At 49.4% G+C, this 16,617-nt stretch overlaps 1 protein-coding gene across 2 annotated transcripts in view; it reads right to left on the bottom strand.

The window, feature by feature from the left end:
* Nucleotides 1-16,617, bottom strand: part of SRRM4 (serine/arginine repetitive matrix 4) — a 51,316-nt gene that overhangs the window by 13,151 nt on the left and 21,548 nt on the right. The window contains exons 2-8 of one of the 2 annotated variants that reach the window (XM_075434467.1): nucleotides 16,400-16,552; nucleotides 14,280-14,360; nucleotides 13,970-14,041; nucleotides 12,381-12,407; nucleotides 11,620-11,670; nucleotides 8,519-8,611; nucleotides 7,370-7,526 (exon numbers count right to left, since the gene is read on the bottom strand). In XM_075434467.1, coding sequence (XP_075290582.1) covers nucleotides 7,370-7,526; nucleotides 8,519-8,611; nucleotides 11,620-11,670; nucleotides 12,381-12,407; nucleotides 13,970-14,041; nucleotides 14,280-14,360; nucleotides 16,400-16,552 — 634 coding nt within the window. Of the gene's footprint in view, nucleotides 1-7,369; nucleotides 7,533-8,518; nucleotides 8,612-11,619; nucleotides 11,671-12,380; nucleotides 12,408-13,969; nucleotides 14,042-14,279; nucleotides 14,361-16,399; nucleotides 16,553-16,617 lie in introns of both variants that reach the window. The other variant, XM_075434466.1, reaches the window with a different exon arrangement.

Genomic DNA, 16,617 nt, shown 5'->3' on the forward strand with positions numbered 1-16,617 from the left:
CCCGTTCCTGGAGGCTGATCGCTTGTGCTGAAAAGTCGCAGCTTGCACTAAATCCCCTTGGGTTTCATGGAAGTGACAAAGGGAACTCAAGCAAGGGAAGAAGTAAAAAATTAAAGTAGAGGAGGAAAAATATCCCCCCCTGTGCTGCACTGGAGACCTGTGGGGAAGGGGACGACAACACTGCTCCTGCCAGCCTCTGTGAGGGGGTTCAGCCATGCCCTGACCCAACGGGGTCAGCAAGGACCCCAAACCCACATTGGCTGCCCTGGCCAGGGCTGTTGTCCAGGACCCTGAGCACCACCCAAGGGGCTTTACATCATTTGAGTATTTTATAGTTCAGTTTTAACCCCACTGGCATTTGCCCGAGCCAGTCCAGGAATTTACCGGCACCGGGAGTGAGACTGTGTTAGTGCCGTCTCTGCCCTTGCAACAGGGTGAGAATTGGGGCCAAACGTGGACCCAACACGTCTGCACTCTCACGTGGCCTCCCCCTCTTTCACTCAAATGCTCTGCTCTCCTCATTCCCATCCCTAAGGTTTGGTCCAGGGTCCTCAGAGTGTGAACACATAGGTTTGGTTCTCCCTGCTTGGGACAGTCCGCCAACATGTTCCCAGTAAGCCGTGCTCACTCAAACGCCTCCATATGTCCTCACACTGTGCGCCCTCCCTCTACGCCACACTCTGCACACTGGGGACCTGGGCCATGCCCTCACAAATCTAGGGTATTCTAAGCCGAGAAAACCACATTGCAACATCGGTGACATCTCAGGGAGCAGAGGACACCTGGCTCAGTTGTCACGCAGCGGGGACAGAGCCAGTCCCCATGCAGAGCTTAGCCCTGGACCTGCTGGCGTGGGAATAGGGCTCCTTCTCATCCGCAGAGGGGCTGCAGACCCAGCCTGTGTCACAGTTTACACGGAGCTCCTTCATCCCATCAGCTGGTACCTTGGCATCCACCCTCCTGCCCAGTGGCATCTGATCGGTGTCCCTGGGGGGCTGCTCTCGAATTAGTTCAAGAGGTGCTAACAGGGACAGGGACGGCTGACTCCGACGCAGGTGCCGAACCAGCAGCGACTGCTGAAACCAGAGTGGAGCCTCCAACACACAGAGCAGCTCTCAGCACACGGTCTGCGGAATGATGACTGCCCGTGACATCCTCACGCTCTGAAAACACCTGGAGTTGGAGGATCTCCAAGTACTTCCTACATTCCTGGAGAGAGAGGCATTACTGCTGCTGGGACAAGGGACAGGAATTAGTTCATCCCAGCAAATCCATACTGGAGCTGGGGACTACCCCATCCCACACATCCCACAAGCCAAGCTCAGTCCTAACTTGGAGACATTGGGAGACCCAGCAGCAGACGTGGGAAATTAAGTGATCCTTCCTCACTAGCCACCTTGCACCTTCAGTGCAGAAGCCCTGGACAGAGCAGAAACTTCTCCCAGATACTCCCAACTAAGAATCAGTGGAGACGCACAATTGCAAGTCCTCATTGCAGCATCTGCTACTGCTCCTTACTGCTTCTCAGATCTACCACTTCTCTACCAGTCCTTATTTACTCCAGTAGAAACTGGAACGTCAAAGGAGCATAAGAGAGTCAGGTACCCGGCTCTGTTTTTCAGCAATTCTTTCTCCAACCCCGATGCCACATCCAGAGACCCGAGAGAACCAGCCTCCTTGTTCTGAACCACTGCGCTCTCCCCAGCCATGTCCCAGAGGATACAAGATCATGCTTTCAAATACGGCACCAGATGTTTTTTTGAAAGATGGGTTATGGTTTGCATTAGATCTGGACCCTAACCAAGAGACAACCAGCTTTCGACCACCTTTCTTTCACAGGCATAAACCCACCACGTGAGGTATACCCTGGCTACAGAGGTAGGAAACGCCTGGAGTGGGCACAGGGCTGCTCTTCAGGACGCTGACCCCAGCATCATACGTGCAAACACCTTGCTTCAGTTCCCTCCCATTCTAAACCAAAAGGCCTCTATTTCTGCCAAGAAATGAAGCGGTTTCTTGGCATATCTAACACAGCTTTTAAGACTGCCGCTGGGACCTGGGATGCGTGCTTTTGCTTTGCCTTCGCCAAAGTCTACCTTCAAAGTAGCAACAGTTGTCAGCACATCACAAAAACTGTCAAATGACAGGGGGATCAACAAGCTCCTTCGTAGCCCAACCTCTCTGGTAGCAGCACACTGGGAAGAGGCAAAATACAGAGCTCACAGTCCTCATGAGCACTGGAGGGGCTGGCTTGGGCAAGGCAGGTGCCGGAGGGACCCAGCAGCTTCCCAGCCCCACCATCTTGGGGCAGCGGGCTGGAGCCAGCAGCTCGCCGCACACTCTGGGGGAGATTTCTGTCCTGTGGTAAGAGCCAGGACAAGTCTCAAGGTGCTCGACTTGCCCATTGGACAAACTCCCCACCTGACAACCTTGGCTTTGCTTCTGGTCCGATTTTACTGCTTCTGAAAGGCACGCCAGCCACGCGAGATGGAAAACAGAGCGCCACATCTGAAAACACTGTGCAGAGCTCAACTGTATTCTAATGTTTTTTTATTTTTCTAGGGTGTCTTAAAAGAGTCTGCTCTTTCAGGGATCTCATTTTCTCTACGCAAGCATCTGGATGTCCCCCTCCCCCCCCCCCCCCCCCAATAAGTAATTAAATGAACTCAGTGAACTTTGCCTGCTCCAGCTTTCAGCAGGGGACCTACTGCTGCCCTCAAGGGAACCCAAGATCTATATTTATTGGATGTTTTTTGTTTCAAATAATTTTTTAAACAAGATGAAGGGGGAGTAGAAATGAGCCCCTCACTCGCACTCCAGACTTTAATTTTGAGTGTGATCCTAGACCAAGAGGCAGTGCAGTCTAATAGGTTACAAAAACACAATCACTACTCATCATCCAATTAAACCAAACAAGTCCATTTAGTGTGCTGCAAACAGCCCTGAGGCGAGAGACGACTATACATTTTCTCAGCCATAAGGGGACTGAGACCCATCAACGAGCAGCCTGGCACAGCCCCACTTATAGCTGGAGGATTTCTTTCTTTGGTCTTTTTTCTCTTGTTTTGCAACTCGCTTCAAAGTGGAGTTAATTTCTTTTTCAGAAGTGCATAATGTCTCCCTTTCTCTCTTTTTCTGCGCATTGTAATAATGAAAGGAATAAAAAGCTCACGTCAATGACCCCGGCGTGCCTTGCTCTCGGCGAGGGGCTGGCAGACAGCTGCCGGCGCAGGGAGCAGCACCTGCTCAGAGGAAAGAGACTGCACGCCCGGCCTGGGGTACCTCCGTCTCCAAGAGCCGGGGGCAAACAGGCTCACCTCTCTGAGGATTTGCCCCAGCTGAAAAGCCAACCTCCTCTTAAGGGAGTACAAAAAATAGCAGTGCTGTAGGAACACAATATAACGTCTTTTTGCACAATTACGAATCCCTGACTCAAGGAATACTGAGTGGAAAACATCCTCTGTCTTTGCTAGGTGGAGAGTTCAGCAGGAGGCTTTCTCTACCACAGGGGCCAAGCTAAGTCCAGGAGCATAGAGGCAATGACACAGCTGTCCCCGCAAGGTCAGAGCTTGGGTTAATTGGGGCTGGACGGCAACAGTGCTGAGCAGCCTGGCTCACAGATCCATTGCTGGGGGTAAACTCTTGAGAATGCCAAGCAAAGTTTGTTCCTTTGCAAAGACCTCTCAAGCCTGCTGGGTGCAGCCAGCGTTGTGTGATGCAGGCCAGCGTGTCCCCACTTCAGCCCAGGCCAGGCTGGCACTGCTTTGGAGCAAGGGTTTGCCTTCCACTGCCTCCTTTGTGTGCAGCATGGCCCTCCCATGGCTGCAGGCATCCCTCCTCCTCCCCAGGCTGCTGGCCTCCCTGCCTCGAGCTGCAAATTTACCAGACAATAACCAGGGGTAACCTCAGACTCCTGGCTGGGAGGGGAGAAAAGGAAAAGCAAAAAGAGAACAGCTTCCATATTTATGGAAAGCTTTGCCTTTCTGCTCTTCAGGGGCACTGTTTGTTGTCAGAAACATGCTGCCTAACAGTTAAAAGAATAGCTTTTCCTATGTAAACCAAAACCCAGGCTATAAACCATAGAGCAACAGCAAGCCAACATGCAGGTCTGCTGCTGTGAGGTTCCCTGAGCCCTCCTGCACAATATTTCCCCATTTCTACCTCTCCGCACGCACACGAGCGCAAACAGCATCATTTAGAACAACCGTACCCCACTGACCCTCGCTGAAAATCTGGCTCAAGCCTGTGTTAGTTTGTGACATTGTAAATGAGTTTCAGTGCAAGCGAAGGAGCTGGCAAGGCAAGTGTATGCAGCGTGCAGTTATCTTCATCAGGTACAACAAAGGCAATTAGATTCATACCCTGCAGGTATTTATATTGCACTGCTCAACTGAAAGCACAGGGGCATGTAATACATCCGTGTCGGTGTGGGATAGAGTGCAGCAGGTTAGCGGTACTCTGCTCAGAAACAGATGCTGCATATTACCCACAGTTTCTCTGCATGCTGAGGCACAGACCCACAATCCTGTTCTCAATAGGTGGCTACTGCAGTGGCATGGGATTAAAGGGAGAATGAGACAGAGAAGCTTGGAAATTCACTGCCAAAAAGAAAAGTAGCAGGGAACTTTGGGGTGTTTCTGCATGTGTGCATGCATCAACCTATGCATGAAGCCAAGAGGGAAAGAAGCAGCAAGGTAGATGCATGGGCAGAGCATTATTTTGTGTGCTTTATCCCTCAAAAATTACAGGTAGACATAGTTAGAAATTGTGCCTGTTCCAGTAAAATGAAGGAAAACGGGGGGGGGGGGGGGAGGGGTAGGGCTTTAATTTGAAAGCGCTATAGCATTACTTCATGGGAGTTTGTGTATTGTCTTTCTGGGTCTCTTCTGCACATTGGGATCCTCCCTGGACAATTCTTTTCTTTCGGAGATATGAGAATGCATCTCCTCAGGTCGGGATGGTTTGGCTTAGAAGCCCAGGCCAGAGGGAAGAGCAGGGAGTATGACACACCAAGGCCCATAGAGGACTGAAACATGGCATTTTTTGAATCCCAATTCTGGAATTTCCCATAAAATCTTTTATTTTCCAATAATTTATTTTTGATATGTGATCAACATTTTCTGCAAGACCACATTTTCATTTCCAGGTTGCTCCTGGTTTCATCCAGGTTGCTCTTAAAGTAGATTCTGACAGAACTAAGCTGGTCTGGTGGAAGGGGTCCCTGCTCATGGCAGGGGGTTTGGAACCAGATGATTTTTAAGGTCCCTTCCAACCCAAACCATTCTATGATTCTATTTATGGAGCAACCATTTAACTCACAAAAATAAGGGGCATCAAAGAGTTGTGTATAGTCACTAATAAATGAGACTAAAAGCTCCCATTTCATTTTTCCCTTGCCAGTTTTGAGTACATGATATTTAATGACCTTATTCAGAAAAATTTCAGGGGCAGCACTTAACCAGGGGCTTCAATTTAGACAAGTGCTTAAATGTGCTCTTGAATGATGTCACAAGAGAGCGTACTTCTTTTTGGGAACAAAGGGACACTAGTGGGTTGCATAGTAAAAGTACTGATGCTTTTCAGTCATTCAAATACTTGCCTGTGTTATTAGCTCTTACTAGAAGAATGCAGCAGGGGCCTGATGACTTTCACTTTGCTTCCATCCCCTTGCATCTGTAACTACGAAGCTCTGATTTCCCCTGCAGCTTGTGTGCTCATTCACCCCGAGTGAAGCAAGTGGAAAGGGGAGTGCAGCATGCTTGAGTTTAGCTCATTTTAAAGCTTTTACAATTTTAAATTAGAGTTTACTCTCGCTCAGGGAACAGAACAGCTGGCAGTCGGCCTCACAGGACTCAGGGAGCCTGACTTCAGAGAGAGGAAACCTAGTACCAATTAAAAACCAGGCTTAGACTTGAAAACATTTATGTAAAATATGGATCTTGGACCAAAAACCCCCCCAAAATCCTGGTGACACAATGCAGTCTCTGGCTGGTTGTTTTCTGGGAGGAGCTCTTAACTCATTCCTACCTTCCCAAGCTGACAGAGGGTAACACCCCAGGCTGACGGCAATAAAAGCTTCATAGTTTGTTATTTTTTCTTTGCCTGTGCACACACGCACGCATCTAAGCGTGGTGTGCAGGCTCTGCTATTCACTCTGCTTTGTATGGTTTTATAAGCAATGACTCACACGTGCACTACACACTCAGTAGATGTATATAACGAGAGCAAATATGCACATCTACAATGCTGAGAGACAGCTTGTGCCTGTCTGTACCCACGTATAATCCCTGTATATTTTGATCGGAACGCTATCTGTGTGGGTGAGCAGCTAAAGTCTCTCCTCTTGCTGGCACTGTCTCTCTCCTATCTGATGCAGCTACTGCGTATGGCTGAGCTATTTCCAGCTGATGACTGGGCCTAAAGGAGAAAATCAGTTCCCGAGTTATATATCAGTTATATACCACTTTGAGGCTTGGAGGACTCTGTACTCAAGACATCTCTAACTTTACACATCCCCACACGCGAGTACCAAATTCTGCACTACCTTGAGTCCTATGTAGCAATTTATCCCTCAAAAATGCCTATCAGATACTAACACCATGATCAAAGAGCACCACACCTCTGCTTTGCAGCTACTGGGAACACAGCAGAAACGTGCCATGGAAAAAGAAGACTTCATACCAATCTATATCTAATATTTCTCTCCAACTCCTGATCCCTCAATTCTAAGGCACGTATTATACCATCTCTTTCCATGTATATGGAAAAACATCCCAAGGCACTGAGCCTGATTTTACCCTCGGCTGCACAAGCAGTTCCCATTAGCATCAATGAGAGCTGCTCGTAAGTTCCGAATTTGGCCCCTGGGCTTGTCAGTCCAGAGCAACAGTGATCCCAGAAGGATCCTGATAGTCAGAAAACATCCCTCACCAATAATCACCAACCCATTATATGTAAATGTTTCTTTTATATATGTTTGATTCCCTTCCTTCCCCCGAAGGACTAAATTTTTGGACATGAAGACCAGTGAATTAAGTTCACATCCAGCTGAGCAAGGACTGCGTAACAAACATTTCCCTGTAAAATATCATTGCTGAAGGCCACTTTTTTTGTTAAATGTCCTCAATTCATTATTCATAGGCTAGAGCCTTTGCAAATTCTTCCCCTCTCCAGCCCCACCCCAGTGCGAAAGTGCTGAAGGAAGGAATGTCTTTAAATACACTGGAGAACAGCACCATTAATAAATAATACAGTTTTAACCAACTTTATCTAACATTGCTATAATTGAGTTATAAAAATTTCATAGCAGATTTCTTGCCCACATTCCTGTGGCTAGTTCAAGCAAACAAGCAGAGCGTGTAATACTTACTACTTCCTTAGGAGACAGGAAGCTGTAGAACGGGAGGGTTTGACTGGCTTTTTGGCTGGCCTGAACCTCTGCAGAGGAGCTTCGCTTCGCTGTGATCTTTGAATGGTGCCGGGAGCGTCTTCGCCGTGTTTTATGCCCTTCCTCCCGAGATCTGGCTCTGTGCCTCCAGAAGACATGAACAGGCCAACCGTTACTCCTCGGTCTTGCGGCAGTGCCCATTACCAGCTCCATACAAACCCTTGGCAGCTCTGTGCTAGGCCATTGCATGTGGGAGCAGGTCTTCCACATGACTGCTCTGCAGAGTCATGATGGAGAGAAAAGGGGTGTTTTGCTTTTCTACTACTTTAAAAAGTATTGTGCATCCAGGCTTTGGACCTTAACTTCAAATGTCGGCTCTGATTATGTTATGGTGGCCCAAGGCAATCCATACTTTCACACAGCCTTGCATGTCCCTATGGTAAAACACCTCTAAGAGAAGACATACTCCACCTTTGCATGAACACCCCTCCAATTACTGACTGCATTTCTGCCCCCACTGATCATCAGCTTTTCATAAGAAAACTCCCAGTAGTTAGGAGGAGTGAAGTGGGAGAGTGGAGGTGGTTTGTTCATGAAGTCAAGTGCTCTCAGAAAATGTGAAACAAACTCATGATGTGCATAAACTATGCAACTTGCTATTGGAGTGAAGCCGAGTCCAGCACCAGCATCCACTTAGCTGGCCCCAGGATGCATCTGTCATCCACAGGACTGAGATTTTAATCAGGTCAAAGACAGTGGCTACAGAATGCCATGGGCAAATACATTTCCATTGCTAAGACCAAGTTAAGGGTTTCCTGAGACATCAGCAGTACAGAGCCCTTGGGCCAGGGAAGGGAGACTAGGCTGTAATCAGCTGTCACTGGCTGATCATTAGCCATGGGGATTAGAAGTGACTGCTAGACTGAAAAGCTGCAGCCTCTGCTCCTCAAGCCAAAATACTTCTATGGCCAAGACCATGAGAAACTCAACCCCCAGTATGTGACATAGCTGCGACCACAATGGGATGAGGCTCTGCAGAGAATCTGTGAGTCACACAGGCAACTGCAATCATGTCTTTGAGCCCACCGGGAAGCGTTGCAGGACACCCAGCTCAGGGAGCGGTGACATTACCTGCTTCGGCAGCTGGGGGAGTGGGAGTCAGAGCTCTCTGAGCGAGAGTGGCGGTGGCGATGGCGATGAGATTTCCGGGTGCGCCCACGGGAGCTTTAAGAAGCAGAGAGGAAAACCACCATTAGGCTAGCAGATAGGGGGGGATGCAAGAGCCAGCAGCTGGAGGCTGAAGTCAATAACATTCAAATCAGAAAGCAGATCTGTTTTAAACCAAAGAGTCTGGTGCATGAAACATTGTGGAGGACACCAAGGCTTGAGAAATTCTCCATCCCTTCATAGCTACACCGACATCAAGGCAAGCCATCTTACTGAGATCTACGCTAGCATTTTAGCTATTAATTTGGCTCTGTAGCCTGCTGGGGGAAGATCTATGGACTAGCATGCAAGAGTGCAGCAGACAGCACTAATCCTTTCTGCTTTCAAGACCTTAAAGAGCTGTGTGCTTGCCCTTCATCCTGCAGCATACCCTAAGATAGCCAGGGACCTTCCCATTGCTGAGCTTCGTCAGGGGAACACCATCCCTCTGGGCAACTCATGGCAAAACTCCAACCCTCACATTTCTTGCTCCAACACTATCTGTAGTGCAGGCTCCTTATTAAAGAGCAGATGCAGAAGGACAGGCTCCAAATAATGCAGTACACTCAGTAACAGCCAGCCTTCCCCACGCTTTCTGGGTGGGAAGGACTCATGAGAGTCCTACAGGCAGCTCTTATGGTTGCTAAATGAAGATAAAGTACATCTTCCCTAGCCGCAGCCTGCCCTACACACAGCTCCTCCTTGAGGGGCAGGACCATTGTACCTGGCTTCTTACAGGTGTCCGGTCACTGCTGCTCCCTTTTCTGACAGGGCCACAGGACAGTTACCAGCAAACCGTGCGCAGGGACCCAGGTTCAGTGCCCTGCGGCTCTTCCCTTTGCTCCTTTCAAGCTATTGCTGATGGATTGCCTGGCCCTGTTACTGAAGGGCAGTTGTTGCCCATGCCAACAGCTGAAGTCCTGCATACAGAGAGCAGCGTGATGTGGGTGGCAGGCTACCTGTCCCCTTCTGGGCCCACTCCCTCTCGTTGTTGCCCACCACAGCAGCTATTTTAGATCTGGTAGCATAACTGGCTGCTCAGGCTGGCATCGCTGTGCCAGCAGGCAAAGCTAATGGGGGGTTAGCTGCTGGGAACAGCCTGCTTTCATGACCACACTCTACCAGTCACTGACAGCACTGATACAACCTGCTCGGACTGCATTTAGCAATTTGCCACTGTAAAAAAATCAGCAAACCAATTGCTTGAGAACAGCATCTCCTTTAAGACAAAAGGACAACCTCCAGGGAATTGCTTGAACTCCGCCTGGCTGTTTTCTCTGATGCTTTTTGCACCCTATGATTATATTTTTAAACACCTCACATTTGGGATCCTCCTTCCTTATTTCCATACAGCTGAAGTCAGCAACACTGAACATTTTTGCCCTCACATGGTGGATTTGTGTGAAAATCCCCACATTTGATCTTCACCCTCTGCATCAATCTCTCCAGTTTAAGAGTTTTCTCTTTCTAGAGAGGAAAAAACTAGCCCTGTGTGATATAGATAACCAGTTGCTCAACACAAAGATAAGCCAAGGTAGCATGATTATACAAAAGTCCTGATCCAAGGTGCCTCATGGGACCTATCTGATCCACGCCTGGGAGCAATAAGGAGGTTTGCAGAAACCAGGAGTGGCTCAGCTCTGATTTGTGAACTGAAAGATGAGGGCTAAAGCACCTCAGCTGGTTTATCCCCTAAGAGGGATTCTAGCAGCTCTCCTTCTCCTAGGTCAGTGCATATCAGCAGCACATCTGATCTTTCTTTTAACCCCACTGTTGGGCTACTGCATACTGGCCAGTACTACGCTGGACTGGGGAGAGGCCTGCTTTTCCCGATAACCTAGGAAGCCTCAGTTTTACTGCCAAGATTTCTGGGTGCATAGCAGCCCAGTTTGAGGAAAAAAAAAGCTGCTGTGCTACTGAACATGCAGAAATCACAGAAAAAAGGAGATGGGCTTTCTGCATGAAACAGAGACTGCTCATGCAGGCAGCGCAACATGCATGGCACCTCATGGATTCCCAATCTCTGGAGTTCCAGTGTGTATGGGGGTGACACTGGCCGTGTCAGGGTCTACTGTCCCTCTCTCTCTCCTTTCTGCCTGAGAGCTAGAAGTTGTATTGGGAAGAATTAAAGGGCAGGTCCTACTAATACTGTACAAAGCAGCAGATTTCCATCTGGTAGCTTGGTTTCTGTCTCTAGTAAGGTACCCTGAGCCCCAGCACAACCAACCAGGGGCTTGGTGCCCCAGGTTCAGCCCCAGAACTGTTTCTCTGCTCTGAAAGCTGGTGAGAAGCTCTGAAAGCCGGTGAGAAGCCACAAGCTGCAATTCCCAGAAGACAGAGAAGGCTTACTTACAGGCCTTCCTTCCAGCCCTGAGCAACCACATTTTATACCATACCCCTCAACTGTCTGCCGCACAGGACAAGGATTGTGTTCTGCTAACCCTCCAGGGCAGATGGGAACCTCAACCCCAGATTTTTACAGCCTCCATCACCTCCAAATAACCTCGTCTCTTCCCTAGTTCCCATTGCCTTATGCTCCCATTCAGATACTTGGTTGTGTTGTATACCATGAGTAGCCCCTACTGTAACCCCCAAGAGCAGCAAACAAGGAGAAGCTCAGATCCTTACTCTTGGTAAGAGTGTGCCAGCCTGCCTATGGGCAGTGGAGGCTGCGGGGCACTGTGCTCTACAGATCTCTACAGACCATCCTCTGGTGCCGCCCTCATCAGAAAAGCTGGAGTCTCTGCTCAGGACTGGGTGAACAAGACACTGTACATCCTTATGAGATACAAAAAATTATGGAATTAGGTGGCACAAAAGAGAGGGAGAAGAAAGATCTCCAGCCTCTAAAAACCCTTATTTATCCCAGCAAAACCAGAATTGCTGGGTTTAGCTGTGAAATAATCCTGAGAATTGCTTAGGGCTGTGCAGCCAGCATTAGCTCCAGGGCACCCACCACATCAAGCACTACCTAGCCCCACGGCTCTGCGCAGGCAGGGCAGGGCACACCATGAATCGCTACTTACTGTTTTTTGTGTTTTCTTTCTTCCTTTCTCTTACTTTTGGGGCTTGAAGAACTAAATAAGAAATGGCTAATTAATTCAGAGATTTCTGTTCTGATAAAAAGCTGCACAATCACACGTCAATCTTATAGCTAGATTGCCCAAGAGCATGCAATAAAAATGAAAGGGATTAACGATTCTGCCGCAGCACAGGGGGTCTGAGTGCCTGCTGACAAATCTGGCTTGTGGGCTTGGCCAGAAAGTACCCTCAAATGGATCAGCCATCCTGGTGACTTTGCATTTTCCCGTAGAGGAGATGAATACCTCTTGATATTGGACACACACGTACTGGAATCAGGAGAGTTCTTCCAGTACACACCTGGAAAGCCACTGACTCCAAATATTTCAAACATGGGCACTGCTGGGGGATACCATATTGTTTGCAAATAAAATTGTAAGAGAAATGAAGGCTCAAGATGCAGGATGGATGCAATGTGGATGAGGTTGTCAGGGCCTAGGTTATACCAAGAGGTCTTTTCCAGTTATGTGTCTGGTTGGACACGTTGGGCTGGAGACCTGATTCCTGTGGGGACTGAGGAACACTTAAGGCTGAACAGGGAGAGGGTAGACCCACAGTGAATGGGGAGAGCCAAGAAGATTCCACAAGGAGACACAGAAGAAAAGTGCTTTCTGCCCCCACCCAGTGAACATCAACCTTGTGAGACCTTGAAAAGACCATTAAACTTGTATTTCTAAGGGACCACCCACACTTGCTCAACTCTTACCTGTGTCTTCTCTTCTTTGAAGATAACCTGCAAGACACAGATATGTACCTTGAATGTACAGGGTCTCATAAGGTTGGAAATTTGAATCAGATACAATATGGTTAGGCCCAGTATTAAACTGAGCACTCTGAGAAGACCTCATGTACCAGCTGGGCAGAAGGGCCCTGGCTCTACTTTAGCCAGCTGCAAGGGGGTAGCTGAGAAACACTAGTGTGGTAGAAGTGACTACCACACTCTACAGGTCATTGAGAATATGATCCTCAGGATAACAAGTCTAAAGAGATCAGATACATCCCCTGTCCACGTGGGTCCCTTTTCTCTGCTATTGCCTCCACAGGTCTTGCAATCCACTTCGTTTGAGGGGGCATAGGTGGGTCCATTCCCTGGTTTTCTGTATGAAGGACCAAGTAGCAGTCAAAAGGAAAAACCCTTTCTGTATAACTCCAGAGCAGCCTTGCAGCCAAACCAGCATCATGCCTCTGTCTTGCCTCCTGAAGCATCCCTGGGATGACACAGGAGCCACTGTGCTGGTGGTCCTCATAGAACACCCTGGGAGCATGGAGGATGCTCTTCCTCGCGGTGAGGCCTGGCCCTGGCATACTGCACATCTCAGCTTGGAGCACAACGTCCTGCAGAAGACATGGCCTGAATTCCTGCCTAGAGGGGCCACGAGATTGCCTGAGGCAAGGTCAGTTGCAGGGATCTGTAGTTGAGGTGCTACCAGGTGTCTAGAAGCAACCTCCATCGGTCACCAATGCTTAATGGTTTATCATGCTGCCTTTTGGGACCAGCTTGAGCTTATCCTCAGCTTGCAGGGACATAAATGGGTCCCAAAGGCTCAAAGCCAAGGAGCATCCAATCCAGGACTGCCATCAGGAGATGGCATCCATAAAGGACCATAAGAATCCTTCCTTGGGAAATATTTTACAGACGTTTCTATATCCTTGTCTCTCCTCCTCCCCCCCTCCCTTTGCTTTAAGATTCAAGCTCAGCTTTTCAGCCTGTTATCCATTTTTGATAGCTCCTCTCTGTGGTTCAATATATTATAAATACATGAACTTTCCAAGGGAGATGGCATCCACTGCTCTCTTCAAATATTGGTTTAACAGTTGAGAGAAAACAGTGAAATATTTGCAATTTTAAAATTTAATTGTGCTCTTTAAATTAAAAATGGGCTTCAGAAGGAGAACGTGGAGGCGGTCACCCTGGGGCTGGGAGGGAAGATGGAGATGTGGATGTGGGGAGCTGGTGTGAGCCTTTTCCTGGCCCAAACACTGACGCTGGGGAGCAGGGAAAGGGACGGCCGGGCACGTCGATCCCGCGGGCATCCCAGAGGACGGGAGCTGTGCGAAACAGGACAGCGAGGACGGCAGGCACAGACCTCGCACCGGTCTGGCTCTTCCCCCACACCCTGACGGCCTCCATTTATCTGTTTGCTGGGGGTGCAGCCCATGTCGTTCTCTCCTCGCCTGTCTGGCCTTCCCCTCCCAGGATGGCTGCCCGATGGCAGTAACGTCTCCCACCCCTCATCCAAACCCCCACCAGCAGCCGCTGCCGGCGCGGAATGACATTTTCAAGAGGAAAAATACCTGTTTCTCTTTCGCTTCTTGGAGCTTTTCTTCTTCTTCTTCTTCACAGGTGAGGGGCTGTAGGAGGGAGACCTGAGGAGGAGAGAGGAGTTAGCGAGCAGGGGGTTCCCCGCAGCCCTCACCCCGCCATCAGCAGCATCCCCTGAGACGAGGGGGCCAGCTGCTGCCCTGAGGGGAGAGCCAGGAAATGGCGGCCTGAGCCGACCCCCAGCCCCTCGCAGAGCAGCCAGCCGCCATTTCACACCAGCTTCCTTCCCCTGCCACAGCCGAGGGCTCGCCCTGCACCACAAGGCACCATGGCCGCCCCCACCTCCTTCGCTTCTTGCGGCCGGATTTCTTCTTCTTCTTCCCGCGGGCCGGCGGTGGCACACGCTCCTCATTGCATGAGGGGCTGAGAAAGGAGGGAAACCAAAAAGAAATTAAAATAATCAAAATAAAAGCAGCGAGTCCGCTCAGACAGGACTGCTCCCCCCCATTTACCACTGTCCCCACCTCGGGGACATCCAGGGCAGAGAGACTGGCTTTCACAGTGGACCTAATTACCCCCTAACAAATAATTTGGTCACAGTTTAAATGAAGTGTCTCCTCCATGGGTTTAATGGAGATATAACGAGACAGCGACTGTACGCCGCGGTGATGCCGGATGATTATTTAAAACGTGTTTGCTGAGGTTAATGACTATCACAGATTTATAGGTTTTGCTGCTCTTTGTAAATATGCTTTAAATAATTAATTGGCATTCAATTTGCATGCAATAATTATTGCAACCAGATGCATCTAACTATAATGAAAGACTTGACACATGTTAAACAGCAATTGATTAGAAATATATATATTTATTGAGATGCTATGGTAATTTAATGAGATATGCATCTCTTACACAGTTGTCAAACCCTGGAAAAAAAAAAAACACACTCCTGTAAATTAATTTCTTTTTTAAACATATGGCCCTGAATTGTGTTATGTTTCAACAAAAAGCAAATATCATTGTTAAATTAACTCAGAGCACTGGACTGAAAATACGACAGATACTCTGTGGCTACTCACCAACCAAAGCAACCGCTCATAAAGATGGTGGCGGGCTGCGGATCCCCAGGTTAATCCCCAAATCAGCCCCTGGGTCCCCTAATTGATCCCCAGATCTGTCTGTGGATCCTGGAGCAGATCTGGGACTGAGATTTGTGGGGGGCACATCCAGGGCCTCTGCAAAAATCCCTACTGGATATGAGGGTGCTGGGCTCGTGCCTCAGTTTCCCCACTTCTCGCCACACCAGCAAGAGGAGCTGCTAGCGGGGGACATTTGAAGCAAGCCCCAGGTTTGGAAAATGCCGTGGGGTCTTAGCTGCAGAAACCAGCTGAAAACTGCGCAGTTTCTGCAGAAAGAATGAGCATTACCTTTATCAAGAGCCCTAACACGGAGCGAACGTCACAGCACATTGACCCGTTGGAGGCGGTGATGGGGGAACTCGGGCTCCGCTGCCCCCCAGCACTTACTCACCCAGGGCTTGAATCACTGCCAAAATTGCACTATCACAAAAAGCCGATTGCTTGGTGCTTTTAATACACGTTGTTTGTTTAATTGCTCTGCAAAGCAAAACTGTACGCTAATGCTTCGGTTGTGAACGGGGAATAACAGAGAGCTTTGGGCACAGTAAACCGAGGTGCAACCACAGAGTAGCCCCGAGCAGCACGCAAACACTGCTCCTCACTCTCCTCCTCCAGACTCCACCAGCCGGCAGCACTGCTAGGAGGTACGGCACACCGTGGGCTTAGCGGGTCTGTGGTCTGCAGTAACGTAGAGGAAATACGTTTTCCGAGACAGCTCGTCGTTGCCAAGCTCAGCCGTCTGCCCAAAGACACCCCGAGGGTCTCAGCCCCAGCTCCCTCATGCTTTCCCCCAGCGCGGATCGGGCTCCCCGGCACACAGGTCTGGGTGCGTCTCGGGTCCCCTCACCCAGGGCCAGGGGAGAGCGGGGAGAAAGCTCTGGCCGCAGGCAGCTTCTGCAGAGCCCCTCTCCCTCTCACCAAAAAGCCTTTCGTCTCTGGTGTCGAAGCTCCCTCCCTGTGCCGTGCTGACTTTGTTTCTCCGCGATTGTAATCAAAGTCTAATTAAAAACACGTTTTAGATGATCATTCTGGTTAGCCTGAAATCTGAAGATATGAAAAGTGCTTTTCTTGCTCTTTCTTTTCAGCGTTTTCAACCAAAGGGAGCGGCTTTAATCCCAGAGACAGTTTAGCAGGCAGGGCTCAGAGGACCTAGCTGCTTCATTTACAACATTCGATTCATTTTTCCCCTCTGAAGTTATCAGGTGCTAATGACACTCTGATAACGAAGCTGTGTCCTAATGAAGCCAAAGCTGGGTGAACAGGCACGGATGCCTGCTGTCACCCCCACCTTGGGGCGACCCCGCTCACAGCCCCAGCTCCTACCTGTGTGACCTGCGGCGAGCATGGTCTCGTCTCTCCTTCCCTTTGGCACAGCCGTTCGTGGCAGAAGCCTCCTTGACCGCACGGCCGCTCAGCTTTTCGGGACGTCTGTCCTCGGCAGGGTACGGCAGGCAGCTGAGAGTCCCACTGCAGGAGCTACGGGGAGAGCGAGCAATGAAGAGCCGTCCTTACAGCCGGACTTGTCCCCTGCGCTAGGGAAC

The sequence above is a fragment of the Opisthocomus hoazin genome, chromosome 13 (genome assembly GCF_030867145.1).
Source record: "Opisthocomus hoazin isolate bOpiHoa1 chromosome 13, bOpiHoa1.hap1, whole genome shotgun sequence".
NCBI classification, from domain to species: Eukaryota; Metazoa; Chordata; class Aves; order Opisthocomiformes; family Opisthocomidae; genus Opisthocomus; species Opisthocomus hoazin.